The 12271-nt window shown below is 29.4% G+C and overlaps 1 protein-coding gene across 1 annotated transcript in view; it reads right to left on the reverse strand.

The window, feature by feature from the left end:
* Positions 1 to 12271, reverse strand: part of wb (wing blister) — a 199751-nt gene that overhangs the window by 3095 nt on the left and 184385 nt on the right. The window contains exons 24-41 of the mRNA XM_076365013.1: positions 11795 to 11906; positions 11573 to 11717; positions 10805 to 11117; positions 10289 to 10449; positions 9418 to 9556; positions 8715 to 8955; positions 8385 to 8558; positions 8123 to 8289; positions 7590 to 7748; positions 7330 to 7478; positions 6265 to 6552; positions 5843 to 6011; positions 4708 to 5127; positions 3952 to 4140; positions 3218 to 3552; positions 2407 to 2713; positions 1077 to 1515; positions 34 to 402 (exon numbers count right to left, since the gene is read on the reverse strand). Of these exons, the coding sequence (XP_076221128.1) occupies positions 34 to 402; positions 1077 to 1515; positions 2407 to 2713; positions 3218 to 3552; positions 3952 to 4140; positions 4708 to 5127; positions 5843 to 6011; positions 6265 to 6552; positions 7330 to 7478; positions 7590 to 7748; positions 8123 to 8289; positions 8385 to 8558; positions 8715 to 8955; positions 9418 to 9556; positions 10289 to 10449; positions 10805 to 11117; positions 11573 to 11717; positions 11795 to 11906 (4276 nt within the window). The remainder of the gene's footprint in view (positions 1 to 33; positions 403 to 1076; positions 1516 to 2406; positions 2714 to 3217; positions 3553 to 3951; positions 4141 to 4707; positions 5128 to 5842; positions 6012 to 6264; positions 6553 to 7329; positions 7479 to 7589; positions 7749 to 8122; positions 8290 to 8384; positions 8559 to 8714; positions 8956 to 9417; positions 9557 to 10288; positions 10450 to 10804; positions 11118 to 11572; positions 11718 to 11794; positions 11907 to 12271) is intronic.

Consider the following 12271-nt stretch of genomic DNA (forward strand, 5'->3'; position numbering starts at 1 on the left):
AGATAATATGAAATAAGTATCACTAAATTTTACCTGGCAAGCCACCAATATACAGAGGCCCAGGGACAGTAGAGTCCATTATATGGTAATTGACATTAGCTGGAAGACCATATTTATGATCCATCTCGTCGACTTTTAATGCCAACTCCTCGTCATTATAAACTGCTTGTATTCTGTGCCATCGGTTGTCACAAATTGTATATGGATTGGCAAAAGGCTGCTCTACATACAACGGTTTATTGTCTCCTAGATCACCCGACATGATCACTTTGCCATTATTCAGTTCCAGTGACAGCGAGGGCGAATTGCCAGGTGCTGTTATGGAAAGTAAAACACCAGATAATTCTGATGTTCTAAATTCCAACTGCAATTCTAGCACAGCACCTAACTCGAAATTTCTTTCTGAAAAATATAATATTTTCAATATACATCTCCTAATATTGTAAATTAAATACTTTGTATTCAATTCTTTTTATTATAACAGCACAACAAACATATCGAAAATGTGTATGCAAATTTTTGTATATACCATTTTATCTATAATATTGTTAAAGTTGAGAATGATTTTCTTACATCGAGAGGAAAATAAAATCTGTGCTAAAGTTGCTCAATATTTTTATTATGGTACGTTTAAGGTATGAATTATCCTTGGAATACATCTTTAAGCACAAAAATAAGACATACGTGTTTTCTATAAAACATATTTTATAAAGTCTATATAAGAATACCACAATAATTAATTGTATTTCTTTCACAAACAACAAATGAGAAGCGATATTGCGTTTACCTGATTTCCTACCTATCTACATCTAATCTTCATTTTTTAAATCAGTAGTAAATGAATTTTATCATACACATTTTGAAAGATATATTTGTAGCACATTTAATTTTTAGGAGATTTATTTTTTACTGAACAAGATACTCAAAAAAGTTCAATGTCAAGTACTTCATCGATTGACCGTTAACTCCTCCTATAAACATTAAGATCGTCTAGCGAACTTTCATCATTCTAAATGTACCTCACATTCTCTTAGTCAACTTTCGCCATTTTCAATTTATATCTAAATAGTACTTACTATATATTGCATATGCTTCATCTTGGAAATAGGCTCCACTTTCAACGTTTGGGAAACATTGGCCAACATGGTATGCTCTGCTCGTTGAACCAACCATATCGTACACGTTTCCATTTACTCGTAAGCCTCTGATGCACCCTTTCAGTGTCTCAAGTTTAACTACAACTTGTTCGGGTATTGGTGTCCCACTTTCGGGAAGTCCTCCGATATACATCATAGAAGCCAAACCAATCTTCCTTGGGACTTTGATTCTGCGTGGCGTTTGCGTGTCAACGAGCAACGTTAGTTTCCTTTCGTCATGGCTAATTACGACGTGATGCCAATTACCATCATTGAACGGTGTTTTGAACAGTATTTCTCTCTTCTGCTTACTTTTTACTAGGAGTAAAAGCTGACCATCTCGTATTACGATCATTAGATAATTTTTTGGTCTAAGTCCCTGTAAAATAGATAGAATTTGATACTATAAAATGAGTTGCCCATTGGCTCTTAACATTTCATATTTAAAGTCAATTCCCTTATTATTGAGTGTAGCATCACGAAATAACAAAAATTCTTTTGGCCATGCAAACCTTGCAATTATAATAAACATTACTTCAATGTTATACTATTTTAGACATTTTACATATAATTTAGATTAAAGGTACATCTATAATAATGAAGAAAAATACATTTCACAGTGATGATTTAAGTTTCTATTTAAAGGGAAACTTTAAAAATCAATCTATACCTATTGTTAAGAAAATGACAATCTAGAATAAATTCAACACACTTTCATTTTCTTTTAATTTTCAATTTAAAATGGGAAATAGTAAGATTTCTTTGAGTATCAAATAGTTATGTAATATTACTTAAACAAAGCAAATGTATGTACATAGATGGAAAGTAAAAAACATGATTCATATTACTTATGCATTTTTAAATGTGAATTATTTCGCCGGACTTCAATGAAATCATAGATACAATTTTATAAATATAACTAAACATAGATAATTTTTTTTTTAATTAAATCACAAAAATTAAAATACAATAATTTCAATCTAAATGTTTGCTATTTTCCGAAGTCGACTATAAAAATTTATCAAATATGAATATTGAATGAGATTTTATTTTCGCGTCTGTGTATTGCTTACTGTTTTACATACTATAATAAAAAATGCATACGTACAAGATAAACTTTCAAAGTCGATTTCTCAAGAAGGAAATCTGATATAATAGTATTTTTCGTACATTTGTCATTCGTTTTTACTACATTATTATTAGCTTGCACGATTCTCCTTTACGAAAAATTGTAAAAGAATCAAGATAGTAATAAAATTTCTTTACGTACCGGAGTAATAAATAGCAGTCCATTTGGATAATACGTCCTAAAATCAAATTCTATTGCATACTTTTTTTCCCAAAATTTCTTAAAATTTAGATAGAGCTGAGTGTGGCTGTTTGCTTTGTCTCCAAACTTTAGAGCACCAGGTTCCAACGAGTAGTATGGGACTTTCTGACATCCCTCCGGCTGAGTAGACATTCCTCTTGACAGCGACGCTGATGGTGTATAAATAGGAGATTCTTTTCCCATGCTTGGCCCAGAACGACCAATGAGAGCGTGCTCAAAATTAGCAACTTCATCAAATCGAATGATTCTACAAAGAAATTGATGATTCTTGAAACGCAACATTCGAAGTTCTTTTGATTACGTACGAATGAAACTTTCATTTGTCACTTTACATTCATATGCGAAACAATTAAATCATATGAAAATGATTTATTCGTCAAATCAGATTCTTCAATATATTTTATAAGTTACGAATAGAATAGCAATAATAGATTTAATCGAATAAAACCTACACTAGAGAATAAATAAACAAAAAATACAACGCGTTTTTTTCTACGTGAAACATTAAAATTTTATTTTTTTTATAAGTGCAATGTTCGTGTAAAGTAAACTAAAAGTAAATAATTTTACTGTTTGAAGTTGTTGGACTATAATAATTTTTACAAGAGGAATTAGATATGTTTTCTATCTCCTATTCTGAACATTGTTTTTACTAATATGGATAATTCTCGATAAAAAAATATTCTTCAATAAACTTGATGACTGACTGCTTGTAAATCGTAACAGATTTAAACAGGATTGTTTAACTTACTCATCATTAAATATTGCATCTTTAATTGCACCATATAAAGGAATGTTCGTTGCAATCATTTTGGTATTGTTAATGAGTACTGGTAAACCTCCGAAAAATAATCCACCACCACCTTCGGGAGCTTTAATTGCGGCGCTCGTTGGTAATCTCCCAGTGGTTTGGTAAGCATCGTCAATTCTTAATTCAACATCCTTTCTTCTTTTAATAATAGTTACCGAGTGATATCTTCCATCATTGAAAGTATCATTTGATTGCAAGACGAGCTCTCCTTTTCCACCATTCAATCGAACTTGTACTTGACCATTCATCACGCATACTGAGTAATAATTGTCTTTCTAAAAATTGTAATAAATATGATGAATCAAACAAATTTGTTTACATAACAAAATCTTCAGCATAAATTTCATTTCACTCGCGTTTGTTAAAATGTCCACAAGTTAATATATTATTAAACATGTCAATGATAATAATTAAATATTTTTAAGTTACTTATAGTTTGCACATAGTCAGAAACCATTTTCCTGTTAAACATTTCATTCTAAAGAATATTTTGAAAGTAAAATTTGAATTTAAAAACAAAATTAAAAATTTAATTAATGTTAAGATTGAAAATATCTATTTCCCCTTTCTTTCGGGAAAATAGAATAGTAAGATTATGAAAATAAATACTTATGCACATCATAAATAAGCGCAATTTTTTTAAAAAAAAAGGGAAACAAGATTTTTTTACGTACATTTGATTCTTCGTTTGCGTGTCGTATATTATTTATCCGCTCTTTTTGTCCTTCAAACGTGGACAGCAGAAGGACCGCTTGTTCCTGCAACGTCCTAAAGGAAAAGCTTACCACAAAATGAATTTTGCGCAGCGTATATGCTGAATGTTCTAAGTACCCGTCACCGTAGAATCCTACTACTTTTAATGGCTGTAACATAAACAATGTATGGATAAAGTATTTTTAAATTCAATTAATACAAGTATTCATAAAACTTAATACTAATTTTTAAAAACTGAATGAACTCTCCTTTAATTTCAATTTTTATAAAGCAGGCTATGAATTCAAATTTGTCCATTTAAGATCACGTTTAAAAAAATATATACTAGTTGGAACAAATTTTATCAGTAATCAGGAACAAGTTTTATCAGCTGATTAGCTGAATATAGATATACTCAAAAAAATGTTCAAACTTTATATTTCCGAGTTTTATTTTTAAAGAACTATGGAATTGTCGAAATAAAAAATTTTTGAACAGAAATAAAAATTAAAGCTGTTGATATATAAAAAATAGATATCTGTTTAAAAATGTTGAATTTCTTTCCTTCGCCTACGAAATACAAATTTTGTATTTCTTTCTTTCAGCTGCAAAAATAAAAATTTTTAATTTCTTTCTTCTATCTACAGAAATAAAAATAAAAATCAAAGTGTTAAATTTGCAAGAAATGTTTATCTATTTTTGCAGGTGAAAGAAGGATTTCCTACGTGAGTATTTACCTTATTTCCACAGCTAGGCTCAACGCCATAATACTGCTCCGCCATTGGATCGTATCCCTCTTGAACGATGATGTTAGACATGCAGCCAAGGAAAGAAACTTGACGTGGTAGTATTAATTTATCCGCGCGGAAACTAGGCGGCACACCGCCGATATAGTATTTCGCTTGCGCTAGGTCAGGTATGTCCTCTGTTTTGGGCTGAGGCGTTGGTGCACCGATTCTCTTGTCAGCTTCCCCGCCGATGCTCAGGCTGCACTTCTCAATATTCTTACGAAGTTGATACTGTCGGAACGCGTCTACTTTGGTCCAGTTTCCAGTATTGTATTTGTGCTTTGATGACATCTCCATGCTAACATTACCGCCATATCCCACGTGCAGGATCACTTTTCCTTCTCGTAGGAATATCATGATATGTTGATTCTGCGGAAACAGGAACTTTCTTAAATTAACTTTTTCACTGTGCTAATAGTTTACAAGCTGTTACACTTAATATGTCATAAACTTATAAACGATTAAAAGTTGATATTTCTAATATTTGATATCTTGTATATTATAGAACATTCTTAAGTTAATCCTTTCGCTGTGTTAATAGATTACAAGTTGTTATACTAAATATGTCATAAATCTATAAACAATTGAAAATTGATATCTTTAATATCTTATATCTTTTATATTAATATATATATATGGCTGTATAAACTAGAACCCTGTAACAGAGAGAAATGTTTTTCAAGCTTGTAGGGTAAACTCGAACGCCAAAAGGGTGAAATATACAGAATGAATGAAGTTTGCAATACATTTTTTAGAAACTGTTTAAATTACAATTCAAGTTAAGAATTTTATAAATAGTATTAAAAATTCGAAATTTGTTAAAAGAGACCAATAGATCGTGGACTTTATGTACTTAACATTGTTCATTATTTCCCTTATTAAGATTTCTAGTTCAATGGCGTCATTGACAGAGAAAATCAGTTCTTATTTTTCGCTTATGAAAAATAATTTGTAAGTAATTTATAATTAATAGGAATTACATAAATGCTCGTAATGTATAGATTTACCTAGGATTAACTTGATAAACACAGATTGTAGAAAATTTTAACAACATAAACAATAATAAATAATGAACATTTCGTACATTATCTGGGTTGATAGCCAAAAACAGTAAAGCATTTTCGTCATAGGTCCGGAAGCTAATCGACACTCCGAAAGTATATTTGTCGTATGGTCCTGAGGAAACCCGATTTCTGACGGCATAACCTTGTCCATTGAAACTGTAATATGCATCATCCCTGGCATCTTCCACTCTATATTATTAAAAACAAATAGAGCATGTAAAATAAATTCAGTGGATCTTGAAAAGTAAAGTATACAAAATGATTAATAATTAAAAATTAAATAGAAAATAAACAATCGTTACTAAAGCGTAAGAATAGGTTCTACTCTATTGCATTTTTATAAATGCAAACTATGCGAGATTACACTTATCTTCTGATTTTTATAAATAACAAGATAATAAGTAAGCTGAAGTTCATAATACTCGTTGCTGTCCATAATTACCTTTCTACGCAGGCTTGACAAGCCATATCCGGTGCTGTGGTGATGAAATTCCAAAGACCGATAATTTTACCGTCTAAAATGACTTGGTGCACGCAACCCGGAAGTCCATTCATCGCCATAAGCTCCGTGCGCCTACGCTGAGACCTAGGAACACCTCCAATCCACACGCGGTCTGACGTGGTAATATCGAATCGACCGTACTCCGAATCCGATGAATTCGTCACATACCGATATCCTCCGGATATTGATGACTGTTTCCGAACAAGCAATTTACCTACGTGACGAATTCTGCAATTATGAAATATTTTCCGTAAAACTATAGTCACAATCTATTTGATACAGCTAAGAAGTAGAACTTTAACCAATCTTTGAATCATTAACATAAACTAACAATTAATACAATGATTTTATTACAATAAAGTGATACATTGTTTAATAAAATTATTTTCGTCATGCATATTGAAATATTAAATCAATTGTAATGTTTATTAATTATAACTATTGGTTACCATTAAATATTGTTAATTATCAATAATGATTAATTTATAATTCTTTCATTTTTATTACTATCAATAATATGCAATTAGAATTTTAAATATTTTTTTCAGAAAGTGTTTATTCTCTTAAACGTTTGTTTCAGGTAACATTTAATGTTATAACATTTTGTCACTCGTAAATTAACTAATTTTATTGGTTTCATAACATTTAAGAATGTGAATATTTTTCAAGATATTTAAAATCCCATATTTAATTTTCATAATTCCATTATACAAAATAAAATCCGATGTTTCATCTTCATAGACCCATTATAAAAACTAAAATCCTATCTTTAATTCTCATAGTTCCACTATAAAAATAAAAATCCCATATTTAATTTTTATAATCCCAATATAACCATTTACAGCACATATTTATCTTTTATAATCCTGTTATAAAAATGTATATCCTGTATTCGTTTTTATAATCCTATTATAAAAGTGAAAATCCCATATTTAACTTTTACAACCCTATTATAAAAATTATTTCTCAGAATTACTTATTAGCGTTATGTAAATTATACCGTACCTTTCAGCTTCAATACGATACCACGATCTATCATCCTGAAGATCACCGCTCTCGATCACTTCGGGGTGAGTCAAAACTCCTGTACCTCCGCCAACGTTCCATAGAAATCTCACTTTCCTGTTAAGAATCTCCAAAGCTAGAAAATCATCCTATACAGAGAAAAATTTATGTTACACATTCCATATATCTTCTAAATAAATCAAATTTACTTCTAAATAAATTCAGAATTGAAGTTTGGGAAAATGACGCAGTAAACATACATTTACACTGCTTGGCAAGTAGAAAAGGGCACCCTCCTTCCGCCCTTTGGGGAGCGCGAAAGTGATTATAATGGTGTTCGTTGATGTTGGTTGCAATATAGACGGTCTATACGATCGAATGCATTCTTTACCGTCGGCAGACTTTAACGATACGCGAATCTACACGATCAGAGAAGAATTATACAATAAAATGTTTTTTTTCATAATATTTGTAAAATATAACGTGAAACATGCTATAAACCGATTCTATGTATCGGTATGATAAAAGAACGTTATATAAATATAAATATTTAAATACTTTATTTTGGATATAATAAAGGAGATTTCTTTGAAATTTAATTAAAACATTAATATAGAAGGAACTAATGATAGAATATATTGTGAAACAATTCTATTGATCAAAGTGATGAAAGAATATTACATAAACATAGATTTTTAAATGCTTCATTTTTGAAAGAATAAAGGAGATTTCTTTGAAATTTAAGTAAAGAATTAATATAGACGAGACTAATTATGTAGGAAATTACTATTACCCCGTCAGCAGTATTTCTAGCCTCGGTGATTTTGTCTTTAAGATTCTGTAATTTTGTAGCTAACGTATCGTTCCACTTGTCAAATTCATTTTTCCTCTTTACGGCCGCATTCGATAAGCTAATTAATTTTGCGTCTGCTTTCTTTATATTACTCAATGCCTCTGTCACTAAAGTCATGGTTTAAACAAAGAATTAATATGTAAATTGTATACAAAGTAAGAAAATGTTATGATGAAAGATTGATACAAATATATTGTCTTACATTTTTCACTGGCTAAACTGATTTTCGAGTCACCTTCTCTCTTCAAATCGTTCAATTTCGGTTTCAACCTTTCTGAAATTCCTATGTTGTAATCATCAATGAGTTTCTGTGTTTCTCTGGTGCCTTCTAACACCTTATCGTTGTCGTTTAATAAATTCTTGATATTTTCACGTACTAAATAAAAAACAATTCTTAATTTCGTCAATTTTTATCACAAAATTATATTCTAATAGACAATTTGAGAATATAAAACAAATTCTGTTATTCAGTTATTATTTGTACGAATACCCATAAATATTTATACATATTTGGTATAGGAAATGAACTTACATTTTTTACTATCATCTTGCAAATTCTGCAACTTCAAATTGACTTGATTGTCTCTTATTCCAGTACTGTTCAACGTATTTTTCAAAATCGTTACTGCTTGCTTTTGAACGTCCAATTGGTCATTCGCATTCTTAACCATCGTTCCGTGCTTTTTGGCATTTTCCCATTGTTCGGTCGACGTCATTGATATTTCTTTCGTATTGTCTAACAGTGACTTCGAATTGTCACCATTGGGAAATGCCTGATAAAAAATTAAAGAAAACTTCTAACATACTTTAATAAAATAAATGTCTAAGTAATTCAAATCTAATTACACATAATAGTAAAATTTGAACTTTAGGGTATTTGAATTGTTTGGTCTTGTTTTATTCTTAAAAAGATATGACTTATTCGAACTATATGTTTCAAAATTATTTATAAAGGAACTCTAACTGTTTTTCAAGTATTATATATTTAATTTCAATTGTTACACAACAATATTTTAAAAATAGATTTGCAAGGCACAAGACTAAATTTGAGAAGCTTGGAATTGATGTATTTAATATATTTTTAAATTTGAAAAATCACCTATTTTTTTTACCGTCACAATAAACAAAAACGATTAACTTTAGAATTCGTTGTATAAACATTTTTTATTTTTCCCAATAAAAACTATAAAATCTGAAAATTTTGAATCGTGAAACATTTCAACTTTTTTTTTTACCTTGTTATATACGTCCTCGGTAAGTTCTTTGGCCGCCATTGCCGTAACATTCGCTAGTCTAATACTATCGACGATATTCTTGTACGCCTGACTGGCCTTCAACGGATTAGCTGCGGTGTTTCTTGTCTCGGAAAACAGACTGCTCGGCAGAAACGCCAAGTTGCACTTTATCAAGTTATCGATCGTCAATTATGCAAGAAAGTAGCATACAATTAAGTGACTTTTGTTCGCCACTGGAACTGTCTTTTCCCGTTTCATTAATTTTTATTCTCTTTTTAATTCGTTTAAAATATTTTGCTCCTAAGAAAGTCTTGCCAATTGGTACCATATAATACAGGGTGTTTAAGAAAAATTTCTTCGTAACACGAAGTTTCTATATAAACATTTCCTATAGATTTCCTTTAATTTCAGTCTAATTACGTAAATCGGAAGGATGGATTGTAAACAAAAACTTTACAAAACAGTATGTTACATATAAATAATGAATTTTTATTCCGATGAAATATGTTTATCTTTTCATAAATAAAAAGCGTTTCTTTTGAATTTCGGTTTTAAACACTCTGTATAGTTTTTAGAATTACAGAACCAGTGCGGAACATATGTAAGTTATCTTCAAGTAGTCAAGTGTATATTCTTATACAAAGTCTGATTTCATTAAAAATAATCAATTTTATTGTTTTAATGATGTTTGATGATGCCAGTAATATTTTTTTAAATGCTACGTGAAAAAATGATTTTCTATTATCTTTCAGAGAAACTGACATTCTGTTTACTTAAAAGAAATTAAAGGTTGCAAAACGCGAAAAGTCTTAAGTCTATATCATAATATATTTCTTTATATTATTTAAATGTTGATTAATGATATCCTTACCTAACGTACTGATCGACATAGTCTGTTATATTCTTCGAATGCTGCATAGCTGGCACCACGTATTTTTCATTATATTCATAGTTTAATCTGTACAGTAATTCTTCCTTCATAGTTAATTTTTCAAACCAGTAAGACAATTTGTTTTGCAATTCTGGGAAATCCTACAATTTAATATTTTTTTTAGTAGAATATTTCATGTAAATGATACATAGAAATTGTTATATAAGTGTATAAATCATAGCTATCGAAACATAGTTGATTGATTTTTTTTAAATGAAATTATTTTTTTTCTATAAGCTTATCACCAGTAGCATTTGTTTATCTTGTAGTCCTGAATTTCACATTTTCAATGATTTAATTATGACAATACAAAGTAATGAAAAATAATTCATAATCAATTATAGTAATGATATATTTTCACTACCACCATCATTTATACTAATGATATACTCATCTTATTCCGAATGATCATAAATTATTATGGTTTATTTTTAGGTGAAAATTTTATTTGCACACCTGTATGTTGTTTTGAATGTCAATAATGAAACCACGTGTCTCGTCAGTTAATTTTTCACCTTCACTAATGGATTTATTAACTTCGTTTGTTATAACGGTAATGTCATTACAATGTGCTCTTGCTTTCGTTAGACTGTCATTAATATTGTTGTATGAACCGTCGTACGTGAACAACGTTTCCATTGTGCTCTCTATGACGTGTCTCATGTCGTTTACTTTCAACCAGTATTCCTCTGCGTCATCTTGAGCGATTGCTAAGGGTTCGGTTGCATCGTACAAAGAGTTTAGTCTCTCGGTATATTCTGCGACATCCCTACAAGTTTTAACATGTTTTAATACGAGTGTATGCTGTCTGCACCAGTATAACAGAATAGTAAAATTTTATGAATATTTTTAATAAAATCTTAAATTAAATTCGAAATTTTTATATTTATTGCATGTATTAATGTAAAAATAAAAAATATGTATCAATTAATATTCAATTTATTATTAAATAAAAATGATGTAACTATAGTTAATATATAATTTATTATTAAATAAAAAGTATGTAACTGCGACGAATATCTCAAAGTGTACATTTCACTTTTATTTAACAAAGCACATAATGAAAAAGGATACTACCATATCTTACTTTGAATTGTTAATAATTTAGCGATGAAAATATTAATTCGTATAAATATTTTTAATTTAATAATAATAAGGAATGGTAAAATGATAAGGTTATACAATATAACTTATTATATGTGATGTTTGCATACAAATACTAACTCGAGGAAGTTTTCTATTTCCATTGTTCTCCTAGGTAGATTTACAGCTTTCAAATTATTCAGTAGCATTTTCGCCATTTTCAAGGCTTTCTTGATTTCTACCCTTTTGTTATCGTTACTGTACTGTGTTAGCTGATAGACTGTTTCTGAAATTACAAATCGAATTTATTATTCGTATCGGTGGTCTACAATTCTTAGTAGACAAATTAATTTCACTTTTTACCTTGAATGAATTTTTTTAAGTTCTCTGCTTCAATCTTCCCGCTAAATATATTGTTCTTAAAGTCGTCGCTTTTTAATTTTAAAGTATCTGCTTGTATTGCTTGTTCATTTGCCTGAGAAAAATCAAAATAGATTTAATATTGATGAATATCAAGCAATAAATTTTGAATTATTTCATAAAAATGTAATACAACATCAAATATACGAAGTTAAGTTGAAAATAATATAAATTAATAATAAAATCAGTTAAAAATAAATTTTTTAAATTCAATCAATACATAACTCACAAAAGCACTAGTAAAAAGAAGATATCGGAATTGTGTATCACTCAACACGCATACTTCTAAAATTTTTTTAAATATTAATGAGAAGTAAAAACTTGTTTATAATTCAACAAATAATTAGTTCAAAATTCGTTTTTAATGCATTCTACTACGAAGTCGTAAGTTTATAATGTTTGTGTATAGTTCATCTTTAT

Source organism: Nomia melanderi, chromosome 2 (assembly GCF_051020985.1).
Source record: "Nomia melanderi isolate GNS246 chromosome 2, iyNomMela1, whole genome shotgun sequence".
NCBI classification, from domain to species: domain Eukaryota; kingdom Metazoa; phylum Arthropoda; class Insecta; order Hymenoptera; family Halictidae; genus Nomia; species Nomia melanderi.